At 46.4% G+C, this 26,220-nt stretch overlaps 1 protein-coding gene across 1 annotated transcript in view; it reads right to left on the bottom strand.

Moving 5' to 3' along the window:
- CMTM8 (CKLF like MARVEL transmembrane domain containing 8) overlaps positions 1–26,220 on the bottom strand; it is a 104,593-nt gene that overhangs the window by 4,394 nt on the left and 73,979 nt on the right. Inside the window, exon 2 of the mRNA XM_047769438.1 lies at positions 4,037–4,210. Coding sequence (XP_047625394.1) covers positions 4,037–4,210 — 174 coding nt within the window. The remainder of the gene's footprint in view (positions 1–4,036; positions 4,211–26,220) is intronic.

The raw sequence follows: 26,220 nt of genomic DNA, 5'->3' as shown, positions 1-26,220 counted from the left end.
GTTTTTCTTTTAAAAGTCTTGCTGGAACTCAGTCATGCTCATTCACTGAATAAGGCTGATCTCACGTTGCAAGCAAAGTGGAGTGGCTGTGACCAAGATATTCTGCTGATCCAGGTCACTCAGCCAGGAACTGAGACGCAGGCAAAAGCGGAAGTCAGGGTCCTGCTCGTTCCTGCATCTCAACCATTCCCCCCCCCCCACGTTACCTTTTCCAAGCTCATCTTCTTCCAGCTTCTCAAGCTCTTTCTTCAAGACCTACTTTAAGATTCCTCTTTCTCCCAAACAGCTTTTCTTAAACAAGCCCCACTCACTGTGACTACCCCACCCCTGCATTCCCATGTAAGAGCTACTTCAGAGTGCCAGCCTTTCTTGACTCTCACATTCAAAAGAGTCTTTCCTTTCCAGGGCCCACCCGGAAGCAGGACACCAATTCCAACAAGGCTGCTTGTGCTGCCCCAGGCAGTTATAGAACCTCCACAGGACCTATTTTCAGAACCTGCACCCTGTTCTTGAAAATCATAATGGAGAATATTTTTTTTTTCTTCCCCCTCATTTTAGGGCCACTGCATATGGAGGTTCCCAGGCTAGGGGTCTAATCAGAGCTACAGCTGCCAGCCTACACCACAGCCACAGCAATACCAGATCTGAGCCACGTCTGCGACCTACACCACAGCTCATGACAACACTGGATCCTTAACCCACTCAGCGAGGCCAGGGAATGAACCTGTGTCCTCATGGATGCTAGTCAGATTGATTTCCACTGAGCCATGATGGAAACTCCAGGCAATCTTCACTTTTGTATTTGGGGGCAAGAGTCAGCCAGTCTGTTTTCCCAAATACAAAAGTGGGGTGACTTCCATCATATTTTATACATGTCCCTGCTTTACCACACATCATAGGGTGCCATGATGGTTATCTGATGTGATAACTTTTGGTCCCCCAAATTGTTCTGGGTTTGTCTGTGAGGATTAACACTTGAACTGAGGAAGGTAAGACTGCCCTCCCTAGTACGGTGGGCCTCCTCTAATCAATTAAAGGCCTGAATAGAATGAAAAGGCTGACCCACTTGTGAGAAAGAGGTAGCTCCAACTGCATGACTGCCTTGAGCTGGGATGTCAACTGAAACATCAACTCTTCTCGGGTCTCAAGCCTGCCGGCCTTTGGACTAGAACTTACACCACTGGCTCTCTTGGTCTCCAGGCTGCTGATTGCAGACCTTGAGACTTCTCAGCCTCCATAATCATATGAGCCAATTCCTTATAGTAAATCTCCTTATATGGATACACATCCTGTTGCTTCTGCTTCTCTAGAGAACCCTGGTAAACACAACAGAGTTTGGGACAGAGTTAGGTATAGGTTTTGGAACTAGAAATTAACCGTGGCTATAACAAAATAGCTGAAAATAGGGAAGTGGCTTTGGCACTGGCTAATAAGCACAGGCCAGAGAGTTTTGAGGCATATGCTAGAAATTATGGGTGTTAAAGGAGACTCTGGTGAGGTCTCAGGAATGAGGAATATATGTTACTGGAAACTGGAGAAAGGTGATCCTTGTTTTAAAGTGGCAAAGAACTTGGCTGTAAGGGGTTCCTGTGGTTTGTGGGAAGGAGAATGTCAAGCAATGAAACTGAATATTTAGCTGAGGAGATTTTTAATTTTTTTTGGGGGGGTGCACCTGCTGCATATGGAGGTTCCCAGGCTAGGGGTCGAATCAAAGCTGTAGCTGCTGACCTACACCACAGCCACAGCAACGCCAGATCCAAGCTGCATCTGTGACCTCACTGCAGCTTGTGGCAAGGCTGGATCCTCAGTCATACTAGTTGGGTTCTTAACCCTCTGAGACACAAGAGAAGAGATTTAAAGCTGAGGAGATTTTAAAGCGAAGTGTTGAAAGAATGGCCTGGTTCCCCTGATAGTAAAATGGGAAAGGAAAAAGAATCAAAGAAGTAATTGTCTAGCAAAAAAGAACCAGAAACGTGAAGGCTTGGAAGGTTCTCAGCTTAGCCATACTGCAAAAAAATGAGAAAGCTTGTTCTGAAGAGAATACTAAGGGTGGGGTCCAACAACATTTTGATAAAGGGATCAAGGTTCAAACCACAGATCTAATCGATTGTACAGAAGCCAGGAACAGATAAGAGATAATACCAGTAGAAACATTGCCAGTTTGAACTGAAGGGGATGGAGATGGGCCAAAATGAAGGAGGGCTGTGGAACTCGGATTCTTCAGGACAGAACCATAGATCTGGTTGCCAAGATACTTTCTTTCACAAAAAGAATGAACCATCCAAAGGAGATCCTGAGATCACTGGGGCTACCACTCCCATCACAAGCCCAGGGGACAGCTGGTTCCTCCTCAGTCTTCCCGGATGGGCCCTCCCCTTCAGTTTCTGTGAGCCAGGATGTCCCCACCCAGTGCCCCAGGGGCAGGGCTGCCCTGCAGAGATACAGGGGTGACAGTGCCACCCCAGTGGACTGGGAAGGTAGAGCACTGAACCAAAAAGGATTATTCTGGAGCCTTAAGATCAGATGGAATTTACGTTGTAACTTTTGGGCTGGCTGGGGACCCATCTCCTCTTCCTTCTTTCCAATTTCTCCCTTCTGCCATGGGACTGTCTATCCCACCACTGTACTTCCAAGCACTCAACTTGTCTGGTTTCACAGGTTCACAGCTGGAGAGGAATTATGTCTTGGGCTGATCTGTACCTCAAGTCTCACCCATCCTGGATACAGACATATTTAAAGGAGACTTGGGACCTTTAGACTTCAGTTGATGCTAGGATGAGTTAAGACTCTGGGGAGTGGTGAGATGGAATAAATATATTTTGTATGTGAGAAAGGGCATGATTATGGGGCATAATGTTATGGACTGAATGGGTCCCCCAAAATCCTTATGTTGAAGCCCTACCCTCAATGGGATGGTATTTGGATACTGTGTTTTTGAGAAGTAATCAGGGTTAGAGGAGGTCATGAAGGTAGGGTCCTCCTGAGAGGATCAGCACCCTTGTAAGAAGAGACGAAAGAGCTCCAATTCTTTTCTCTCTCTGCCATGTGTGGACACAGCAAGGTCTGCAGGCATCTGCCAGCAGAAAGAGCACTCCCACCAGAAACCACCTACACTGACATCTGACCCTAGACCTCTAGTCCTTAGAGCTGCGAGAAATCTCTGCCATTTAAGCTACCCATCTAGGGTATTGTTTTTGCGCCCAAGCGACTAAGACAGATACCAGAGCCCACACATTTTCTTATCTATTTCCCTCCAGACTCTGTGTCCGCCTTTGTTATCCTGATGCCTGGAGCCAGGACAAGAATCCAGTCACTCTTGACCACCTGTGCTCCCAAAAGTGAGGACATCTATTTGTTCTAACAGAGGTTTTCATCTTTCATTCTAACTCTCTGCATCCCAACATCCAAGAACTCTGGTGTGCAAAGGGTCATGGCCCCAGGAGGGGTCTGAAGGATGGAAGATCTAGAGGCTGTGCCCTGACACACCTGTTCCTAGGTGACACTGTTGGCATTATTGTCAATTAAGAAATCAATTGTGGGAGTTCCCACTGTGGCTCAATGGAAATGAATCCAACTAGTGTCCATGAGGATACAGGTTGGCTACCTGGCTCTGCTCATTGACTTAAGGATCCCGAGTTGCCATGACCATGGTATAGGTTGTAGACGCAGCTCGGATTCTGCTTTGTTGTGGCTGTGGTATAGGCTTGCATCTGCAGCTCTGATTTGACCCCTAGCTTGGGAACTTCCATATGCTGCAGGTGTGGCCATAAAAAGCAAAAAAATAAAATAAAAAATAAAACAAGAGTATACACAGAGAACAGAGCTTCTCGATTCAGTCTTTGGGGAACTGGGTTACTACTTTGCCTAAAAGGAATTCCTGGACCTTCCAACATGCTGTTTCAGATCTAAAATACTTGAAGGGCAACTGACTCTCTAGATTACGTGCTGTTTCTCCCTGGCTTTGCCCTCTTCTTTGTGGGCAGAGACAATCCCAAATTGACTGGAGGACTAAACTCCATCCTATCCATGTCCTTACCACTGTGGTCCAGGGCACTTGGGGAATCCTGGTGTAGGTCATTGTGATATAGATGATGAGGAAGAAGACAGTGAGCACCCAGTAAAACACAGCTACAAACATGACCCAGCCAAATGCAGGGACCCGGAAGTACTCGGTTCCAGCGATAAGTGTCCACACCAGCAGTCCCAGAATCTGAAAAACAGGAGAGGCAGTGGAAAAGAAGAGGGAGGTGAAAGAGAAGATAAAAGAGGAGGAGGAAGCGGGGACAGAGAAAAAAATAATTATACCAAGTATCAATTACAATTTTCACACACATATATGGGACACCTAACAAACGTCAGAGGGGCTGCAAACTCACATGCCTGCAAATGCCAGGAAGATAAAATGAACAAACAGAGCAGGCCAGAGACCACAGCAATCAAGAAAGCTGTGCCTGGTTTTAGGGGCCAGTCTCTGGGCAGCTCCAGCCAATCGTTGTGGGCTGGTTTTCTCGATCTTCTTCCCACCCTCTCCCACTTCAGAAGAAGACAGCAACTCAACTTTGTACATGATAATCTTTTTTGCTTTTGTTTTCGGCTGCAACCACAGCATGCAGAAATTCCCAAGCCTAGGATCAAACCCGCTCCACAGCAGTGACAATGCTGCAACCTTAACTGCTAGGCCACCAGGGAACTCCTATACATGATTATCTTTTTTTTTAACTGAAGCGTAGTTGATCTTCAATTTTTTTTTTTTTGTCTTTTCTAGGGCCACACCCAGGGCATATAGAGGTTCCCAGGCTAGGAGTCTAATGGGAACTGTAGCTGCCAGCCTCCGCCAGAGCCACAGCAATGCAGGATCCAAGCCGTGTCTGTGACCTACATCACAGCTCATGACAATGCTGGATCCTTAACACACTGAGAGAGGCCAGGGATCGAACCTGCCACCTCATGATTCCTAGTTGGATTCGTTAACCACTGAGCCACGAGGGGAACTCCTAATTTTTTTTTTTTTTCTATTTACAGCCACACCTGCAGTATACATAAGTTCCTGGGCTAGGGATTGAATAGGAGCTGCAGCTGAGGCCTACACCACAGCCATGGCAACACCAGATCCAAGCTGCATCTGCAACCTACACCACAGTTGCAGCATTGCCAGATCCTTAGCCCATTGAGCAAGGCCAGGGATCCAACCCACATCCTCATGGAGACTACACTGGGTTCTTAACCTGCTGAGCCACAATGGGAACCTGTGATAATCTTGATTTTTAAAGTGTCAGCAAAGAGGGCAAAGCAACACATATCTGTGGCTGCAATATGCTCCCAGGCTGATATCTGTCAAGGGAACAAGACCACAGGTCCACCTGAAGTGGCCCTGAGGCTGAGCTGCTGTCCAGGTCTGACCTTCTGAGGGCGCCCCACCTGCCACCACAGCCTCCACACAGATAGCAAGTTTTGCTCAGCCTGGGAGAGCGGAGCAAGCACCCCTGCCCAGACATGGGTACATGGGTGTTCTGACACATTTATTCCAACAATGGTCATCTGACTTCATCACTGCTGCACACACAGCAAGACTGCCCCAATGCCTCACCGAGTCACCACTAACTGAAGGAATGATGCTGGTCTACCCTCTTGGGTGGCTCTAGTCCTCAAGGAGGGAGGCCATGATGAGGGGTATGTCTCCCATCCCAGCACCTTCCAGGCCAGGAGGACTTTATTCCTAAGTCATAGGAAAGCTGACACTAAACTGTATTCCTAGGAGGCAGTCTCAAGAGTCTGGGCCGGGTGGGCTCCGACTGCAGTGCTGATCACTGTGTGACTCCAGGCAAGCGATTTCATTCCAGTCTTAGCTCTCCCATGGGCTATGGAGCATGACATGAGGGTGACTATAATCACAAGGCTGATCCCACAGCATCTAGCATTGGAGCACCTGTCCGGAGTACCTGAGATGGGCCAGGCTTCCTGCCCTCTGGCCCCAAGGAAACATGAGCACAAACTAAAGAGACTGGCTGACACACAACACAATGGGGGAAATACTCAGATAGTTATAATTGTGAAAAATGCTACAAAGGAAATAAAGGGGTGACAAGGGTCTCTAGCAGGGAGCTGTAACCAGGCTGACAGGAACGGCAAGTGTCAGGAGGGTCATGCCGAGTAAGAGCCTGAAAACCCCCTGAAGGCAGGACAGGCGGGATGATGCCATAGCAGCACAGAGCACAGTGTGGGCAGAGGGTTCAAAAACCTGTAGGAAAGGGGAGGGTCTTAGAACATGGGTGCAAAGTGTTAGAGGTCTTGGGAGGGTCAGATTACATGGGCCCAGGACACCTAAGGATTTGGGTTTTTTTTTAGACTTTTTAGGGCTGTACCTGAGGCATATGGAGGTTCCCAGGCTGGGGGTCCAGTAGGAGCTGTAGTTGCTGGGCTACACCACAGCTACAGCAATGCCAGATGTGAGCCACATCCTCAACCTACACCACAGATCACAGCAACGCCAGATCCTTAAACCACTAAGCGAGGCCAGGGATCAAACCCGAAATAACCTCATGGTTCCTAGTCAGATTTGTTTCTGCTGTGCTATGACGGGAACTCTAGAGAATGTTTTGTATTTTTTAGGGCCACGCTTGTGGCATATGGAAATTCCCAGGCTGGCGGTCGAATTGGAGCTGCAGCTGCCGGCCTACACCACAGCCATAGCAGTGCTGGATCTGAGCAGAATCTGCAACCTACATCACAGCTCATAGCAACGCCAGATCCTTGGATCTGGCAAGGCCAGGGATCAGTTCCCGCATCCTCACAGACACTATGTCACTTCTAAACCTGCTGAGTCACAGGGAACTCCTATTTCTTTCTTTCTTTTTTTTTTTTTTTTTTGTCTTTTTAGATCCTCACCCGTGGTGTATGGAGGTTCCCAGGCTAGGGGTCAAATGGAGTTACAGCTGCCGGCCTACACCACAGCCACAACAATGCCAGATCCGAGCCGCATCTGCAACCTACACCATAGCTCATGGCATCACCGGATCCTTAAGCCACTTAGCTAGGCCAGGGGTCGAACCTGCTTCCTCATGGATGCTAGTCAGATTCGTTAACCACTGAGCCACGACGAAACTGTGGGAACTCCTATTTTGTACTTTATCCTAAGAGCTCTGAGAAGGTTCTGAGGAAGACGGTGATGAGATCAGGTTAAGCCTTTGTAAGACAGCTCCAGCTGTGCAGGGAGAAGGGCACGTGGAGGGGGCGTGGGTGTGGGAGGAGACAAGTTCAGAGACTCTAATAATTCAAGTGGGAGAAGAGAGGATGTGTTCAGACCACTATGGTGGTGAACATAGGAAGTGAGTGAATTCAAGACAAATTTCAGGAGACAGGACCTGCACAGATTTAACAGATTACATGAGGATAAAGTGTACCCCTGGCTCTTGGACTCCCAAGTGGATCAGGGTATCATTTCCTCAGCTGGAACAATGGAACAGGAACAGGTTATGGGGCTGAACTGAGTAACAGTCCAAGAGCTCACATTACAGCCTATCCAGCTGGAGGGAGCAGAGACCTTGGGATGAGATTGGAAGTGGACACTGAAGGGAGAAGAGTTTGGGCCCCTCTTTAAGAAGGAAGGCTTCCTGTGAAGATCACTAAGCCTTCAGACAGGTTTCCAGGAGACCTTTTATTTTATTAAAACAAACTTTTTTTTGGCCATGCCCACGGCATGCAGAAGTTCCCAGGCCAGGGACTGAACCCCTGCCACAGCAGTGACTATGCTGGATCCTAGGCCACCAGAGAACTCCTCCAGGGGACCTTTTAAACAGCTTACTGAGAGAAGCCACCCCCTGTTGAGGTCTGGACATCTGTGCTGGGGAGCAGGGAACAGATTCTAAATATCGCTGCTTCCCCTCCTTAGAGCTGAAAGTTGATGTTCTTTTACCTGCTTGATTTCATGTTTGAATTCCAAATGCATGTTTCATGGAAATGTATTTTTGTGCCTACATCTGTGGTAAAAGAATTTACTGAATGTGAAGAAGCCCCATTAGGAAAAAAAAAAAAAAAGTGCTAAGCCTCACACCAGTTGGGTTGTGGTCAGGAATGCATCAGAACTGACAGGTAATCTACACACGTGAGCGTGATATTTTGCTGGATCACTAAGATGGGTAATAGATGTAATCCAGCATGGCCGGGTCTGCAACAACACCAAGGGCTTCTTGATTCAAACTGAAAAGGCCAGAAAGGCCCTTTGTTGATTCATACAGGAAACGACCATGAGAAGAGGCAGTGGGAACGGAACTGGCCATCTCTCTAGCATGCAAGGTTTAAGAGCTCCCAGCATAAGCTTGTGTCCAGCTCAACAGGCTCAACTAACAGCTCTCGGCTCAGAATGTGAAAGTGGTTTCCATTATTAAAGCAAGTAGAGTTCACCGTCTAGAGACACTTTGTCTAATGAGCCAGCAGTGGTCATCTTTTACACACAGAGACAACATCGTTCACTGAGCTGTCTCTCAAAGAACAGGAATACCTGACCTAAGATCTCACCAGGAAACACTGGAAAAGAACTGTCAAGAAAAGAACTGTTCTACCCAAGGGAATTTCCTAGGAAACTGAAGTATATCTAGAGGCAACCTTTTTGTCTTTCACCATAACTGATACTGATGAAAATCACTCTACAAAAACGTTATTCATCTCCTGCTTTGTGTATGTGTGCGTGTTTAAGGCAAACTCGAGGAATTCCCACTGTGACTCAGTGGAAAGGAACCTGACTAATATCCATGAGGATGCGGGGGGTTCTATCCCTGCCCTTGCTCAATGAGTTAAGGATCTGTGTGGCTGTGGCTGTAGCATAGGCTGGCAGCTGCACCTCCAATTAGACCCTTAGCCCAGGAACTTCCATATGCCTCAGGTGCGGCCCTAAAAAGCAAAAAGACGAACTCTACATCTTTATTTGCTTAGACTACAAAAATAATGTTTTTTTTTTCACTGATAAACATTACTTTAGGCTGATGCTTTTTTGTTTTGAATGGTAAATATAAAACTTTAAAAATTTTTCAGGAGTTTCCATTGTGGAGCAGAAATGAATCCAACTAGGAACCATGAGGATTCAGGTTCAATCCCTGGCCTCGCTCAATGGGTTAAGGATCTGGTGTTGCCATGAGCTGTGGTGTAGGTCGCAGACATGGCTAGGATCTGATGTTGCTGTGGCTTGTGATGTAGGCTGGCGGCCACAGCTCCGATTAGACCCCTAGCCTGGAAACCTCCATATGCTGTGGGTGAAGCCCTAAAAAGCCAAAAAAAAAAAGAAAGAATTTTTTTCAAAAAGTGATAAATGCAGGTAAAAATAAACACAGCTGTATAAAGTATATACAAAACATACAAAGAAATTACAACCCCCATCCACTAGCTATAAATTCTCAAGAAAAACATAAAAATTTTCTATCCTTCCCAACTTCTGCTTGCATTTATCACTACCACCTGCAAATCCTTTTCTTTTTCCTTTAAAAATATGGATCCCTCTGTATGTGGTGCCCAGAACCTGTTTATGTCTACCACACCACAGAGGACCTCCTTCTAGATCTATACAGATTTTAACAGTTGCTCTTTTTTCCATAATTCATGTAACCAGTTCTCTATGGAGAGAAATGTAAGTTGTCTCCTTTATGCTGGTACAAAAATGCCCAGGGAACATTCTTATATAATGTATACCTCCGCACACCTGACTTCCAGGATAGATTCCTAGAAGTGGAATTTCTAGATTTTTTAAGCTTCAGACACTGTCAAATCACTCATGAAAAACCTTGTGCTGACTGATCCTCTCATCAGTGTACACCTGCTCTCCCTCACTGCACTCTCATTAAATGCCCATGTTTTAAATGATTAAAAACCTGATTAAAAAAAAAAAAAAAGATCTTAGGGGTTTCCGTTGTGGCTCAGCGGCAACAAACCCAACTAGTATCCATGAGGATGTGGGTTCGATTCCTGGCCTTGCTCAGTGGGTTAGGGATCCCTTGTTGCTGTGGCTATGGCACAGCTGTGGCAGGGAAAGCTCCGATTTGACCCTGGGAACTTCCATATGCTGAGCGTGCGGCCCTAAAAAGACAAAACTAAAAAAAAAAATTAAAAAAAAAAGATGTTTACGTTTCACTGCTTTACTGAGGTACAGCACAGAGGGAAGTCTCTAAATCCTAAGTGAAGCTCAATGAATTTTCACAAACTGGACCAACCTGTGTCACCAGCATTCATATCAAGATACGGAACATGCCCAGCCCCTGGGGGAGAGATACTCCTTGTTAGTCCTTCTCTCCTCCGAGGGTAGCAACTCCCTGGTTTCTGTCATTCTTGCTTTGGAGCTTCATAGACATTGAATTCTATTGTCTGTACTTTCACGTTTGGTTTCTTTCAATACTGAAATTCATTCTTTTTTTTTTTTAAACTCTTCCTCTGCCTTTGAGATAAAGCGTTTATGTATTTATTTATTTAATTAATTATTTTTTTTGCTTTTTAGGGCCATACCCACAGCATATGGAAGTTCCCAGGCTAGGGGTTGAATCGGAGATGCAGCTGCCGGCCTATACCACAGTCACAGCAAAGCCAGATCCGAGTCGCATCTAATGCCTACACCACAGCTCACAGCAATGCTGGATCCTTAACCCACTGAGCGAGGCCAGGGATCAAACCCACAAACTCATGGTTCCTAGTCGGATTCGTTTCTTCTGTGCCATGACAGGAACTCCTGAAATTCATTTTTGATACTGAATAGCATCTGGCTGAATGTCTTGGCTGCTCAGCAATGGTTCTCAAACATCAGAATCATCTGAAGAGCTTGTTAACCCAAAGGTGAAACCCTCAGGCTCCACCTCAGACTCTGGGAAGGGATCTGAGAATCTGCATTTCTTTTTTTTTTTTTGTCTCTTTTGTTGTTGTTGTTGCTATTTCTTGGGCCGCTCCCGCGGCATATGGAGGTTCCCAGGCTAGGGGTTGAATCAGAGCTGTAGCCACCGGCCTACGCCAGAGCCACAGCAACACGGGATCTGAGCCGCATCTGCAACCTACACCACAGCTCACGGCAACGCCGGATCGTTAACCCACTGAGCAAGGGCAGGGACCGAACCCGCAACCTCATGGTTCCTAGTGGGATTCGTTAACCACTGAGCCACGACGGGAACTCCAGAATCTGCATTTCTAATAAGTTCCCAGGCAAAGCTGATGCTGCTGGTCCAGGGACACATTATGAACCACTAATATACAGCATCCTTCTTGTGTGTTTTAGTTTGCATTTTCCTGATCAGTGGTGAGGATAAAAGGGCATCTTTTCAAATGTTTATTAGCCACTTCTGGTTCCTCCCTGGTTTGTTGATGTTTAAAAAAAAAAAAATCACTTTCTTACCGATCTGTAGAAATCTTTACATAACAAGGATGGTAACCAACTACACATGTGGCAATAGTTTCCAATACAGCCTTTTCTTTTTTTTTTTGGCTGCACCCATGGCAAGTTCCCAGGCCAAAGACTGAACCTGTGCCACAGTTGTGACAATGCCAGATTCTTAACCTGCTGAGCCACCACAAAACTCCCCATCCAGCTTTTTTTTTTTTTTGGTCTTTTTAGGGCCACACCTGAAGCATATAGAAGTTCCCAGACTAGGTGCTGAATTGGAGCTATAGCTGAACACCTACACCACAGCCACAACCAAGCCAGATCCAAGCCGAATCTGCGACCTACACCACAACTCATGGCAATGCCAGATCCTTAACCCACTGCGTGAGGCCAGGGACTGAACCTGTGTCCTCATGGATGATACTTGGGTTTGTAATCGCTAAGCCATGATGGGAACTCCCCTATCCAGCTTTTTCAACATCAGTTTTAGGCATATAGGAGTTATAAATTTTTACATAGTTAACCTGTCACTCCCTACGCCTTCTTCTACTCTATGTTTTTAGTTAGGAAGGGCTTCCTCAACACAAGATTATAAAAGTGTCCTCCTAGATTTTCTTACAGACTTTTTTTTTGCAGTTGCACCTGTGGCATGTGGAAATTCTCAGACCAGGGATTAAATCTGTGCCACAGCAGCAACCCAGGCCACAGCAGTGGCAATGCCACATCCTTAACTGCTACCACTGGGGAACTCCTTTCTTATAGTTTGGTATGTGTGCTTAAATCTTTAATCCAATTAGAACTGAGTTCTGTATATGGGGTGAATAAAGTCCTATTTTATGATTTTTTTTCCCTAACAGATGGTCAGGTGATCTGTTATCACTTATTGATGACTTCTCATGTACCGGGTCAGTTTCTGGAATCTTTATTCTAGTCCACTCCCCTTTGTTGACTGTTGTGCCAGGGCCAACTCCTGAGCTTCAGCATGTATTTCAGGTTAGGGGTAAAGATGTCAAAGTGAACATATGAATCTAATTTTGTTCCTTCCCCAAACCCTTCTAAAATTATCATCAGAAGGAAGTAACTAGGAAAGGAGACAAAAGTGACACATTTTTGGAAGCTTGTATGGATGTCTACTTATAAGGTGCTCCCCTGAATATCTAGCAAAAAAGGATGAAAACAGATCCAATCGAGGAACAGCATGAAATTTTAGAACATTAGGTACAAAGGGAGATGCTGCTAACAAACAAAGAATAACCAAGGATCAGACATAAGAATGGTTTTAGGGAGTTCCCGTCATGGCGCAGTGGTTAACGAATCCGACTAGGAACCATGAGGTTGTGAGTTTGATCCCTGGCCTTGCTCAGTGGGTTAAGGATCTGGCGTTGCTGTGAGCTGTGGTCGCAGACGCGGCTCGGATCCCATGTTGCTGTGGCTCTGGCGTAGGCTGGTGGCTACAGCTCTGATTAGACCCCTAGCCTGGGAACCTCCATGTGCCACAGGAGCGGCCCTAGAAGAAGGTAAAAAGACAAAAAAAAAAAAAAGAATGGTTTTAAACCTTTTCTAAAAGCAAAGAGGATATTATAAGATAATGGCAAAAGCTTTCAAATTGGGAAGTCCTTCCTCCCTCCCTCCTTTCTTGTAGGCTGCACCTGAGGCATGCAGAAGTTCCTGGGCCAGGGATCAAACCTGAGCTATAGGAGTGACAATGCTAGATCCTTAACACACTAAACTACCAGGGGACTCCCTAGGAAGGGATTTCTAGCCCAGAAAATGATCAATGAACAGCAAGATGCAAACACATTTTTTTTCAGACATGCAGCATCTAAAAAATTCACCTTCCACACACATTCGTTCTTAGCCATCTACTGAAAGGTATGACCCAACAAAAAGAGGGCCTAGACTCTAAAAGAGGAACTGTGGAATAAACCCACAGGAGAAGGTAATCCCCAGGAGGAGGGGAAATCCAGGCATGACAGGTGCCCTGGGCAGAAAAGGTCAGAGCCAAGCAGTGACTCAAAAGTCAGGGGTGGTGGTAAGTGGTTAGAATTCGGTGCTTTCACAGCTGCAGCCTGGTTCAATCCCTGGTCTGGAAACTGCCACAGCTTTGTGGCAACGCTGGATCCTTAACCAACTGAGCCAGTCTGGGGATTGAAACCACATCCTCACAAAGACAACGGGTCCTTAACCTGCTGAACCACAACAAGAAATCCTTGACATGACTTCTTGAGGCTGTTAGCAAGTTGATTCCAAAAGCCTCACTGGGCCCTGAGCGTGCACACATCCGCACACAGCTTCCTCATCCCAGTGTCCTGCAGACCAAAGAAACAGACACCTTGGATTTTTAAAAACCACACTGAAAGACACACTGAGTTTGTCTGTGAGGACTCTCCTGCCTATGAAGCCTCTGAGATTTGTGACAGTTGTTTTTAATGCTCAGAGGAACTTAGAGGGTCTCGTCTATGTAAATATATATCGAGCATCTCTTATGAGCCAGGAATTTTTCTAGGCACTACTGATTGGCTGAATTCTTTCTGACTTTAATCTAGAACCATCATGGACACCATCACTACATTATTTGCACTTCAGCTTTGAAAACAGGTGACTTCTGATGATTAAGACTGTCCTGGGGGCAATGCACCAGCTGCTTCCAGCTGGCTTTGCCCAGGGGAGCTGCACTGTCCAGGTGCAGGCTCAGCCCACCTCTGAAATACCTCCTGGTCTTTAAATCATTTACCATGTTAACTGTCTGCAATACAGTGACACTGGAAACTAGCTATTGTAGCTTAACGTGTCCTATAATGAAAGAACCAAACAATATGACCATACCTGGGTGCCTCCTTCTGCTATGTTCAATACTGCACACACAACAACATTCTTCATTCAAAAACCTGAGTGCAGGGAGTTCCCATTGTGGTGCAACAGAAACGAACCTGACTAGTATCCAGGAGAACGCCTGTTTAATCCCTAGTCTTGCTCAGTGGGTTAAGGGTTTGGCACTGCCGTGAGCTGTGGTGTAGGTCACAGATGTGCCTTGGATCCCGCGTTGCTGCGGTTGTGGTGTAGGCTGGCAGCTGCAGCTCCAAGTGGTCCCCTAGCCTGGCAACTTCCATATGCCATGACTCCAGCCCTAAAAAGGAAAAAAAAAAAAAAAAAATTCAGAGAAGTGAGAAAATACAGAGAAAAAGGAAAACAGTCAAGCAAGACAGAATAATAATAGTGGAGCCATTCAACAAAGTCAAGGGCCTTTAGTTCTTCCACAAGGACTATAGATAATATTCTGAGCCATGTCCTTGGAGCTGTCTTAAAGGTGCTGAAGCCCCCACTTGGTGGAAGAAGTTAACTGTAACTGCCCACAAATACATAGACTCCAGACTGGTTGGAATCAGAAGGCTGATAATGCTGACTCCCAATTACCTCACCAGCAACCAATCAGGAAAAAGTCCAAAAGCTGATCACATCCTGCTCCTCAAACACTGTAAGACTCCTCACTACCCTCTTTAAGGAGGGCACAGTCCTTGCGTCACTAGCCTATTGTGTTCCCCTCTTTGCCTGGCAATTAAAGCTACTTTTTCTGTTTCTTCCAATTCTGTCTCCACCTTTCTATTTAGCATCGGTGTACAGAGGTAGCTGATATTTCTGCAACAGATGGGAGTTAGCCAGGCAAAATGTGGGTGATGGAGGGAAAGCCAAGACCCTGAGACAGACACTCCATCTGGTGACATGAATCTCCCTAAGGCTCTGACCCATTACATGAAGGGTCAAGGTCAATTCCAGAAGTGACTGACCCATGGCCTGCCACTGGATATCAGTCTCCAGAAAGCATCTTTTCTCAAAGTCAAGACTCATTCCATAGTGGCTTGAGGGCCAAAGAATGTCAGCGCTGGAAAAGACATTCAGGATCAACAAGCTTAGTCAGAGCCAGTTAGTGGTCAGAGTAGAACAGATGTCTAATCTGAGTTATTTTTATTTTTTGGCTGCAACTACAACATGCAGTTCCAGGGCTAGGGATTGAACCCACACCTCAGCAGTAACCAGAGCCACAGCAATGACTACACCATATCCTTAACCCACTGAGCCACTAGGAAATTCCTAGTCTGATGTTTTTGTTTCTTTCTTTTAATTTTTTTTAGGACCACACCTGTGGCATATGGAAGATCCCAGGCTTGGGGATGAACTGGAGTCATAGCCGCTGGCCTACAGCAACAGCAGCACAGCAACTCGAAATCTGAGCCATGTCTGTGACCTATACCACAGTTCACGGCAATGCCGGATCTTTAACCCACTGAGCAAGGCCAGGGATCAAACCCAAGTCCTCCTGGATACTAGTTGGGTTCATCACCACTGAGCCGCAATGAGAACTCCTGGTGTTATTTTAATTTGCATCATTGGGTCTAGATGTCTTCCGTCTCCACTTCCCCATTCTCTGCTGCAGTGATGCTACTAGCACTTGTGGTAATGTCAGACTGAGAAGCAGCGTTAGCTTAGTGGGGAAATCATGTCCTCTGGACTCAGCCTGTCCCTGGGAAAGTCACTAACCTAAGCCACAGTTTCCTCATCTGTAAAATGGAGATACAGAAACTTTTCTGATAGGGTTGTCAAAAGACAAGGTGAGGTAATATATACACAATAGTGCTTGGGACCAGCTGGGTACTGGGTCAGTTATGGTCTTTTATGCAGATTTACAATGACTCTTGGGAGTGCCTCCCCTCCTCCCTTCTCAAGGAAAGAGCATCCTTTTCTGGGTCATTCATGATTCATACACTTGTATGGTGCCAAGGAATCTTATCTACATCCAGCTTCTTAGATGTATGGACTGAACTTGAAGGCTCTCCTATGGCAATAATACCAACAAGATACCAGGCCAAGTGAACAGGTAGTGCTTTAGCCTTCAGCTCTGTCCTCCCTGCACATGGCAGACACCCTTAATGTCACAGTTACTACATCCTCTGCTCCTATTTGTTTAAATGTTATGATGCCAAGGCCATCTGGCCTGGTAGAAAGATTCACACTTTGAATTCTTTTTTCTTTTTTGGCTGCGCCCGTGACACGCAGAAGTTCCAGGGCTGGAGATCAAAACTGCTCCAGAGCAACATACTGAGCCATAGTGGTGACAACGCTAGGTCCTTAACCCACTGAGCTTCCAGGCTTTGGATTCTTACCAGGAGTGTGACTGGGGCAAATAACTTTAATTTCTTTAACCAGTATTTTTGAAGCACTTACTATGTGCTCAAGCCCCAGGTAACAGCAATAGCATAATATGTGCTAGAGAGTAAGGAAGAAGATTACATGCTTTACCTGATTTAACCCACAGCTGCCCTCTAAGTACATTTCATCAAGACTGCTTTACAGATGGAGAAACAGGTACCATGTGTTAACATAACTTAGTCCAAACTCTTAAATATCATGCTACATAATATCGATGATGTACCCCAAATCATTTAACTTCTCTGTGCCCCATTTTCTTCATCTGCACACAGGGATAATATGTATCCTTTAGAATTCACAGGAAACATTAAGCTCTATAAATGACAGCTACTGTTATGACAAATAATAGCAGAAACAACTACCATATTATCCGGCAACTCCACTCCTGGACATATATCCGGAGAAAACCATAATTTGAAAAGATACATGCACCACAATGCTCACCGCAGCACTATTTACAATAGCCAAGACATGGAAGCAACATAAATGTTCATCAACAGAGGACTGGATAAAGAAGATGTGGTATATAACACAACGGACTACTACTCAGCCATAAAAAGAATGAAATGATGCCATCTGCAGCAGTGTGGGCAGACCTAGAGATGATCATATTAAGTGAAGTCAGACAAGGAAAGACAAGCATCATATGAGATCATCAATGTGTGGAATTTAAAAAAAAAATGAAATAAAAGAGGAGTTCCCACTGTGGCACAGTGGGTTAAGGATCCCACGCTGCCACAGCTGCTTGGATTCAATTCCTGGCCCAGGAACTTCTATATGCTGCAAGTGCAGTCAAAAGAAGAAGAAAAAAAAAAAAGATACAAAAGAAATAGAAACAGACTCAAATATTTCAAAACCAAACTTGTGGTTACCAAAGGGGAAATGTTGGGGAGAGAGATAAATTGGGAAGTTGGGATTGGCATATACACATTACTATACATAAAATCGTTAAGTAACAAGCACCTACTGTAGAGCACAGGGAACTCTACCCAATACTCTGATGGCCTATATGGGAAAAGAATCTGAAAAAGAATGAATATACCTATAGTATAACCGAATCACTCTGCTGAACCTAACACAACTTTGTAAGTCAACAATACTCCAATAATTTTTTCTTTTAATGGAAGAAATAGAGTATTTGGCAGACCACAAGCCTGCCCTGAGGGGCAGCCATATGAAGAGCCTGGTGCTAGAGAGAGAAGCCGGCGCCTGCTCCATTCCCTTGCTGTGCTAGGATGGGGCATCACCTAGAACATCACCAGCCAACCATTCCCACGCACAAGTCACTGGGAAGAAATGATAAAATGAGCAGATGCCCTAATGCAAACCCATGTCCAGTTCTGCAAAACAAGATTCCCAAGAGCTGCCCACGATGTTGGCCCACCAGAGAGTGCTGGCTTCAGGAGGGCCTGGAGCCAATCATTACAAGGCCTTTTATTTGCTCCACCTCATGTGGCACCTTGGTTCACCTTTGTTTTCCCCTTTGGTTGCAACCGGTATGTGGAAGTTCCCAGGCCAGGAATCAAATTCAAGCCACAGCAGTGACCTGAGCCACAGCAGTGACAATACCAGATTCTTTAACTGCTAGGCCACCAGGGAACTAACTCCCTTTGGTTCATTTTAAACACACACAAATGGTGGGAGTTCTTGTTGTGGCTCAGAGGTTAATGAACCTGATTAGCATCATGGGTTCGATCCCTGGCCTCCCTCAGTGGGTTAAGGATCCTACACTGCCGTAAGCTATGGTGTAGGTCACAGATGCGGCTCAGATCCTGCGTCACTGTAGTGTAGGCCAGCGGCTACAGCTCTGATTAGACCCCTAGCCTGGGAACCTCCATATGCCAAGGGTGTAGCCCTAAAAAGGCAAAGAAATGAATGAATGAATAAATAAAGAGAGACTTATGGAAAGAAACCATGGATGGCAGCAAATCCTATTTGCTCATGGTTTAAACATCCAATTCAGAGCATTGCTACTTTCAACACAACGAATACCAAGAAATCTTGGAAGAAAGCTGATCAACTGCAGGGGTTGGCATCAGAGCTGTCCTGGTTGGCAAGCACACTGGGAGCTCCTGTTACAAGCCAGACACAGTACGGAGGGCTCAGGATGCAAAGGTGACCAGGGCCCAAGTCCCTGCCCCCACAGACTTTACCACCTGGGTGAGAGACAAATACAACCCTGCTCCTTCTTCACAGGGGTTGACAACTGTGGCCTGTGGCCACCTGTAGCTGGCCGCCTGACATGTATAGCCCATGAGCACGGCAACACTCACCCATTTAAATGTTACCTAAGGCTGTTTTCATGCTACAACAGCAGAGTGCATGGCCTTTGACTGCAAAGCCTAACTATCTACTGTCTGGCCCTTTATGAAAAAAATTAGCCAATCCTGTTGAACAACACACACACTCTGCACCAGGAAGTATATACAGACACACGCACGTGCACATATGGTTCTATTTTTTGTTTCTTATATTGTTTCAAATAAACCAAATCATTAATATATTGAGCCAGGAGAGATGACAGGACAAAAGGGCAAACCCTTTCCCTGTACCATCAAGGAACTATATCATCCTCCTGAGTGTTTTCTTTCTTTTTTTTTGGGGGGGGGGGGTCTTTTTAGGGCCACACCCACAGCATATGGAGGTTGCCAGGCTAGGGGTCAAAACAGAGCTGCAGCTGATGGCCTATACCACAGCCCAAGCAATGCCAGATCCAAGCTGCGTCTGCAACCTACACCACAGCTCATGGCAACGCCGGATCCTTAACTCACTGAGCAAGGCCAGGGATCGAACTTGCATCCTCATGGATACTAGTCAAGATTCATTCCCGCTGAGCCACAACGGAATTCCCTGAGTGATTTCTTTAGAGTCACCTTCGCACCCCTCCCAGATCAGCAGAGTTTCTGCGGAGCAAGCATAGCGATCTCTTCCATTTACCCTCTAGAGGGTGGCCAAACACTGTTTATCAACAATTCAGGAGCTGCAGTCCCTGTTCAGTGGAGAGAGATCAGAATTTACCATCTGTGCAGATCAGTTCCTACACTTGAAGCACATTCGTCAGAGGTGGCAGGAGGTGCAAGAATAAACTCTGTTTGGGACCAGCCCACTAGACCCAGACATTGCCTGGAAACAGATCTGACAAGAAATGCAGTCAGCCAGCTGTAATAAGGACTAATAAAGACAAAGACTTGGAAGGGCAAGTTTAATCCATGCATCCCTATAAAGTTTTACTGAATTGTGCTTAATATCTGCTGCTTTCTCCAAGAGGGAACTATGCCTCTTCCAGACTCTGCTTTCCAATCTGAGAAATGGGAATGACTAAGTTAGGGAAGTAGTTTTTAAATGGGAGTGGGGGGCCAGCACTGGGGAAGAGGTACATATCTGAATGACTTGGGGTGGGAGGAGGGATTTCAAACCACTTTCTGTTTGGTTGTCTTCCCACTTTCAAGAGGGTAGGTGTTTCCCTCTATCCCTCCTTGACCCCTCTCCAAGTACCACTATAAAAGACCCTTGGGTGCTACAGAGCAGAACAAAGCTTGAGGCCTAGGTGATGCTAGTAGTTTGTGACTCAACCTTGCTCTTGCTGAGGACTTCAGCATCTATGATCACCAACGCAGACTGAGAGAAGCCACAGAATCCCAAGAGTCCCAGCAGGCAATGGAACGGAAATCTGCATACTGGGCTGATTTTAAAATATAGCTACAAATTCTTCGACACACTCTTTGAATATAGGCTCACACCAGAATGCTTCTGATGAGAAGAGTGTGGCAGAAACAATGCTAGGTGATTTGGGAGGCAAGGTCACAAAAAGGATTTAGATTCTCCTGGGCTGTCTTGCTCACAGATCACACGCTCTGGGGGAAGTCAGTGGCCACGTTGTGAGGACACTCAAGCAGTCCTTTAGGGAGGCCCACACAGAAGGGCACAGAGCCAATAGCCAGCACCAACTTGGCAGCCAGGTGAGAGACCGCTTTTGAAGTACATCTCCAGGCTCAGTGAAGCCTAAATTGACTGCAGCCCCAAGAAGAATCCAACTGTGCCTCAGGAAGACACCTGAGCCAGAACTGCTCAGCAAAGTTGATCATGAATTCCTGATGCACCAACACTGCTAGTGATAATGTTTATTGCTGTTTTAAGCTATTAAGCTTGAGCGTTATTTGTTACACGGTAATAGATGACAAATATATACCAAGTTCATCCAATTTGGGCATCTCAGATTTGGTAAAAGGCCCAAAGACTTGGGTGTGTCGCTAACTTTTTGTCCTCCCTAAGCATTGGTCTGTGCCTCCATAAGATGGGTACGGCACCATCTAGGTTGCCGCAGGGTCTGAAGGTGTTTTTGTGACCTGCAAAGATCTGAATAAATAGCAGCGATGACTAGTCTCATGTTTTTCTCCCCCAGGAAACATGATGCAATGCTTTGCAAAGCTGGCACAGTAAGGGCCATAGAATGTTTAGGCAGTGAAATAAAGTGGGGTCTGTTCCCATGGCTAGAACATGGGGCGCAGGTCTTGGAGGACGTACCAGAGGAGTCATTGGCACCCTTTTCTGTCAAAGGCCACAGAGTAAACATTTCCGGCTTTCTGAGCCATATGGTCTGTCACAACAACTCAATTCTGCCACTGTGGCAAGAAAGCAGCCGTGAACAATATGCAAAAAGATGGGAGTTAACTGTTCCTCTGCCCTTGACCCTTGCTTCTCCAAGTATGTGGTCCCCAGAGGAGCCCAAGGACCTCCCAGGAGGCTATTAGAAATGCAGACTCTCAGGCCACCCAGCGCTAAGCCCCATCCCTGGGGAGGGGTCCTGCCATGTGTTCTCAGAGCCACCACCAGCTCAGCTTCGAGAAGGCCTGTCTTCGTTCCTTCCTTGCCCCCAGGGGACTTACACACGATCTTGGGTGACAGTGACCTGATCAAAGATCCTCTCAGGCATCACGAAGGACAACATCATCTCAAGATTCTCCATGAATAAGTAAACAACACCTGATTTGTGGCCCTGGGTCACTAAAACATGCAGTAGTGGCCAGTCCTGGTCAAAGGCCTTAAGAGCCTTTAAGAAAATGGAACAATCTGTGTGGGAGCCACACTCAGAGTAGGGGGTACTGGATGTGGGGATACTAAGGGCCACTGCTGTCCCTGTGGCTGAAGGAGCCCTTGCGGTCAGAGGCCAGCCTGACTCCTGGCCCTACTTGCTTCTTTCAGGAAAATTCTTTGAATGCTGGTTTCCTTCCATTTTGGTGAAGCACTGGGGTGTAAAAGGCAAAGGGAGGAAAGACAAGGTATATCTTTTAAGGAACAGAAGAGAGATCAAAAGCTCATGGGAAAGAAGCAATTGGAAGGAGGAAAAAGGGATTGCAGGGGAGGGGGAGTGAAAGTCACTATAAAGCATCGCCTTCCTCTTTCATGTGAGGAACCCTCCATCCTATCACAACAATAACCATCTTGCCCCTCCACCTGCAAGAGCATAGCATCGAAGGTACTCTCAGTTACATCACTCATCTCACTGAGCCACACACAGCCACACGGTGTAGATGATTATGACCCCCCAGTGAGTGGTCAGGGCTGAAACCATGGTCTCCAAAGCCAGGTCCAAAGAATCCTTTCTGCTACGGAGCCTCCGAGCACTGCCCACAGGTGCACAGCTCCGTTTGCGGTCAGGGAAGCATCTCACACAGATGAGCCTCCCTGTGTGCTGACTCCACTGCATCACAAGCCTCCCACAGGCACAGATTCTGGGGTGAACCTGCATCCACCCGGGAGGGCTCCTACTCTGTCCTGCTACCTTGAGGCACCAGGGAGGGAAGAGATCAGACAAAGAGGTTCAGACGCTGGTAAACAGTACAATATCAGAAGTCCCACAGCTGCTCTTTAATATCAACCTTAAAAGCACTGAAATAAAACCAAGCAAGGAGGATGATGAAATGCTTCCCTCTGCCAAAGATGCTGAGCACTTGCCCTGCAGCTGCAGGCATGAAAAGCCAAAGCCTCACATCGAGGAAGCTGAACCCCTGTGCTCTGGGTGGGTGGCTCTGCAGCTCTCTGTCTGGGCTGCTGTTTTCTGGAATCTGTCCTCTCCTCAGTCCACATACCCTCTGGGTGTCTAAGTGCCTCTGAGTGTAGGAAAAGATGGTGCTTAGGAGTTCCCTGGTGGCTCAGTAGGTTAAGGATCTGGTGTTGTCACTGCAGTAGCTCGGGGCACTGCTGTGGCGGGGCTTTGACCCTTGGCCAAAACTTCTATGTGCCTCAGGTGTGGCCAGAGAGAGAAACAAAACAAAACAAAACAAAACAAAACTGTGCTTCATCTTTGGCCAAGAGTTCAGACCCCCTCAGCTGGCAGCTCTTGCTTCCAAGGAGCTGGAAAGACCCTGGCAACATGCTTGCGCTCTAGGAATCTTTACTCCTCTGTGGGTCCATTCTTGATTCCAGGGTTCATGGTTATCAGGCATTTTGTTTCAAACAGAAGGAAACTGGGGGGAGTTACACATCATAATGGTCAGTCCAGGAACCACCTGGGAATGGGCCACCTTCAACACATGTTCAATCCAATTAGCCTTTGCCTGATGGCATCAGCTAGACCAGGCTCAGAGGGGTCTGATGGCCATGGTGAGGTCACAGCTGTGGAAATGGAGAAAGATAAGCATCTGGCCCCTGGAAATGAGCTTGGGAATGTCAAACTCTGGATTAAGGTGAATCCGACCACCCCATTTTCATGCAGCCTCTTCCACGGGAAAGCTGGTATAGACCTCATCTGAGTCCCACCACTTGCCAACCAGTGCACCTGACTCACTACATGCAAATGCCAGCTTGGGGCTTCCTTGTCTACACTGATCAGGATTAAGATAAGCATAAACAAGCGTTTCCAGTGGCAGAGCTGTTAAGGATCCAGCACTGTCACTGCAGTGGCTCTGGTCACTACTGTGGTGCGGGTTCCATCCCTGGCCTAGGAACTTCTGCATGCCGTGGGTACAACTCCCTCCAGAAGATAAGTCTAAACACACTTAAGGCAGGAAGAATGGCATCTACATGAAGATACGATGCCGTCCCATCTCTCCCAGGAAAGGACAAGTGCAGAGGGTAGAGGTCGGCACTGTCTGGACAGACCCAAGAGTATCCCTGGAGACCAACTCAAGTCCTGCCCTTCCCTCCACTTCAGACAGAAACGCCCTGCAGGATGGAGCTCTTGCCCCCAGTTGGCAGAGAGTGAGGCAGAAGTGAGCAGACATGCACTTAAGGAGAGACGCAATACCTAAATGTTAATTCTATTTTTAATTTTTTGAGGAAGTGCTGTATTTTTTTTTTCCACAGCAGCTGTAGCATTTTGCATTCCTACCAGTGGTGTAAAGGGCTCCAATGTCTCCACATTCTTTTTTTTTTTTTTTGTCTTTTTGCCTTTTCTAGGGCCACTCCCGCAGCATATGGAGGTTCCCAGGTTAGGGGTCAAATCAGAGCTGTGGCCACCGGCCTATGCCACAGCCAGAGCAACTCGGGATCTGAGCCATGTCTGTGACCTACACCACAGCTCACAGCAATGCTGGATCCTTAACCCACTGAGCAAGGCCAGGGATTGAACCCGAAACCTCATGGTTCCTAGTTGGATTCATTTTCACGGTGCCACTCCATCTTTTTTTGAAGCAATGTCTTTTTGACCTGTCATATAAAAAATGAAATTTCTAGGAGTTCCCATTGTGGTTCAGTGGGTTAAGAACCTGACTAGGATCCATGAGGATGTAGGTTTGATCCCTTGGCCTTGCTCAATAGGTTAGGGATTTGGTGTTACCGTAAGCTTCGGCATAAGTCGAAGATGAGCCTCAGATCCAGCGTTACTGTGGCTGGGGTGTTGGCTGACAGCTTCAGCTCTGACTTGACTCCCAGCCCAGGAACTTCCATGTGCCACAGTTGCGACACTTTAAAAAAAAGAAAAAAAAATTTTTTCTCTCCACTAAGAACTAGGAGAAGCTGCAGCACAGCTTACACAATTTGGCAATTTGGAATGAACTCTAAAAGCTACTTTCCAAAAAGACTTCATGTACCGAATCTGATATTTTGTAACTAAGAAAATGCAATAGGATTATTTTGGCAATTTTGTTTGGGACTCTCAAATTCAAATTTTAACTATTTTTCCCAAAACATGTTACCAAGTTGCTGTAAACTAAAAAAAAATTTATTTTTGCCACACCCTCAGCATTCAGAAGTTCCTGGGCCAGGAACTGAACCTGCACCACAGCAGAGACAATGCTGAATCCTTAACTGACAGGCCACCACAAGGAACTCCCAAATTTTATTTTAAAAGCCTTAAAGAACTGCCATTCACAAGAGGATGCGTAAAATCCTGTTTGGGAGAATAATTACCTTCTAATTCACTTTCCATGTAAACTCAAGAGTTTTTCTGGATTGCATCTATTTACATAGCACATGTGCATAAAATTCCATTTTTTCCTTCTTCCAGCAGCTGAATGAGAGTCACTAAGGTTTCCAGACACCAGGACAACCAAAAAGACAGAGTCTGCATAAGGCCAGTACATGTAAGAAAAGAGAGACAACTCTTTCCCTTGAAGGATGTTCAGTATGGCCAGGGAGATAAACAGAAAACTATGCAGCAGTACAGCCCATTGTAAGGGCCAAGAAGTCCAATCTCATGAAGAAATGCTCAGAAGTTCCCTGGTGGCCTACTGGTTAAGGATCCAGCATTGTTACTACTATGGCACTAGTCATTGCTGTGACGCAGGTTTGATCCCTGGCCTGGGAATATCTGAATACCACAGGCACAGCCAAAAAAGCAAGAAAAAAAGAGGAAAAAAAGAAAAGGAAAATAAATGCCCAGGGATTCACTCAGGAGGAAAATAATACGACTCTGCGTGCTCAGAGAGGACTAACAGTACCAGGAAGGCCAGGACTCCATGGGAGGAAGTGCCCTTTGGCACTTTAAGGATGTGGGCAAAAGCCAGAGGGTTGGCAGTGAGGAATATCGAGGGTCAGGGTGGTTGCGGCTGCAGTGTGGAGAGCTTGGCATGGTAGGTTAAAGAGTTCAGATTTTATTCACCAGGCAGGCATGATAGGACCAGAGGCATTTTTGGAAATGGTTATCTCTGGTGTCAGCATTTCAGAGTTGGCACAGATTCAAAATCTCCTTTGGCAATGGCTGCATGGGGAGAACCAGTCCCATCATTGAGTGTGGGTGAGTCATCAGAGGATCTGTTCCAATTTCATGTTGCCTAGACAACCGGCGGGTGGTGGAGTGTGGGCTAGGTACCCTGCCAGGCTGACCTCTACACCTCCTGACTGCCTCTGCTTCATCGTGGGGGCAGACCAGCATTCCAGAGAGAAGGTCCTGAGCCAGCTGGCCTGAGCTGACTTACTACATGGGTTCCATTGAATGTCCCCATTCTGGTTGATGCCATTGACCACTACTGCTCCCGGGAGAGGAACGCCCTTCACTCAGTGGTTCAAATGCCCAACCCGGCATTTTACAGTCAGCCACTGGCTCCTTGGGACCTCCCTTGTGACTCTCCAGTGCTGAGAAGGAAGACAGTACACACATCTAATCTTGGGGAGGACCTGGCAGTTGGCTGGGAATGGGAAGCCACATTATCTTAGCATCAGTTTTATCCAAAAATTGGGGAGTAAGTTAGGGAGACATGCTATCACAGATAAACAACTAAGTACCTGCT

This window comes from Phacochoerus africanus, chromosome 1 (assembly GCF_016906955.1).
Source record: "Phacochoerus africanus isolate WHEZ1 chromosome 1, ROS_Pafr_v1, whole genome shotgun sequence".
Lineage (NCBI taxonomy): Eukaryota > Metazoa > Chordata > Mammalia > Artiodactyla > Suidae > Phacochoerus > Phacochoerus africanus.
This window is presented reverse-complemented; position numbering and strand designations above follow the sequence as displayed.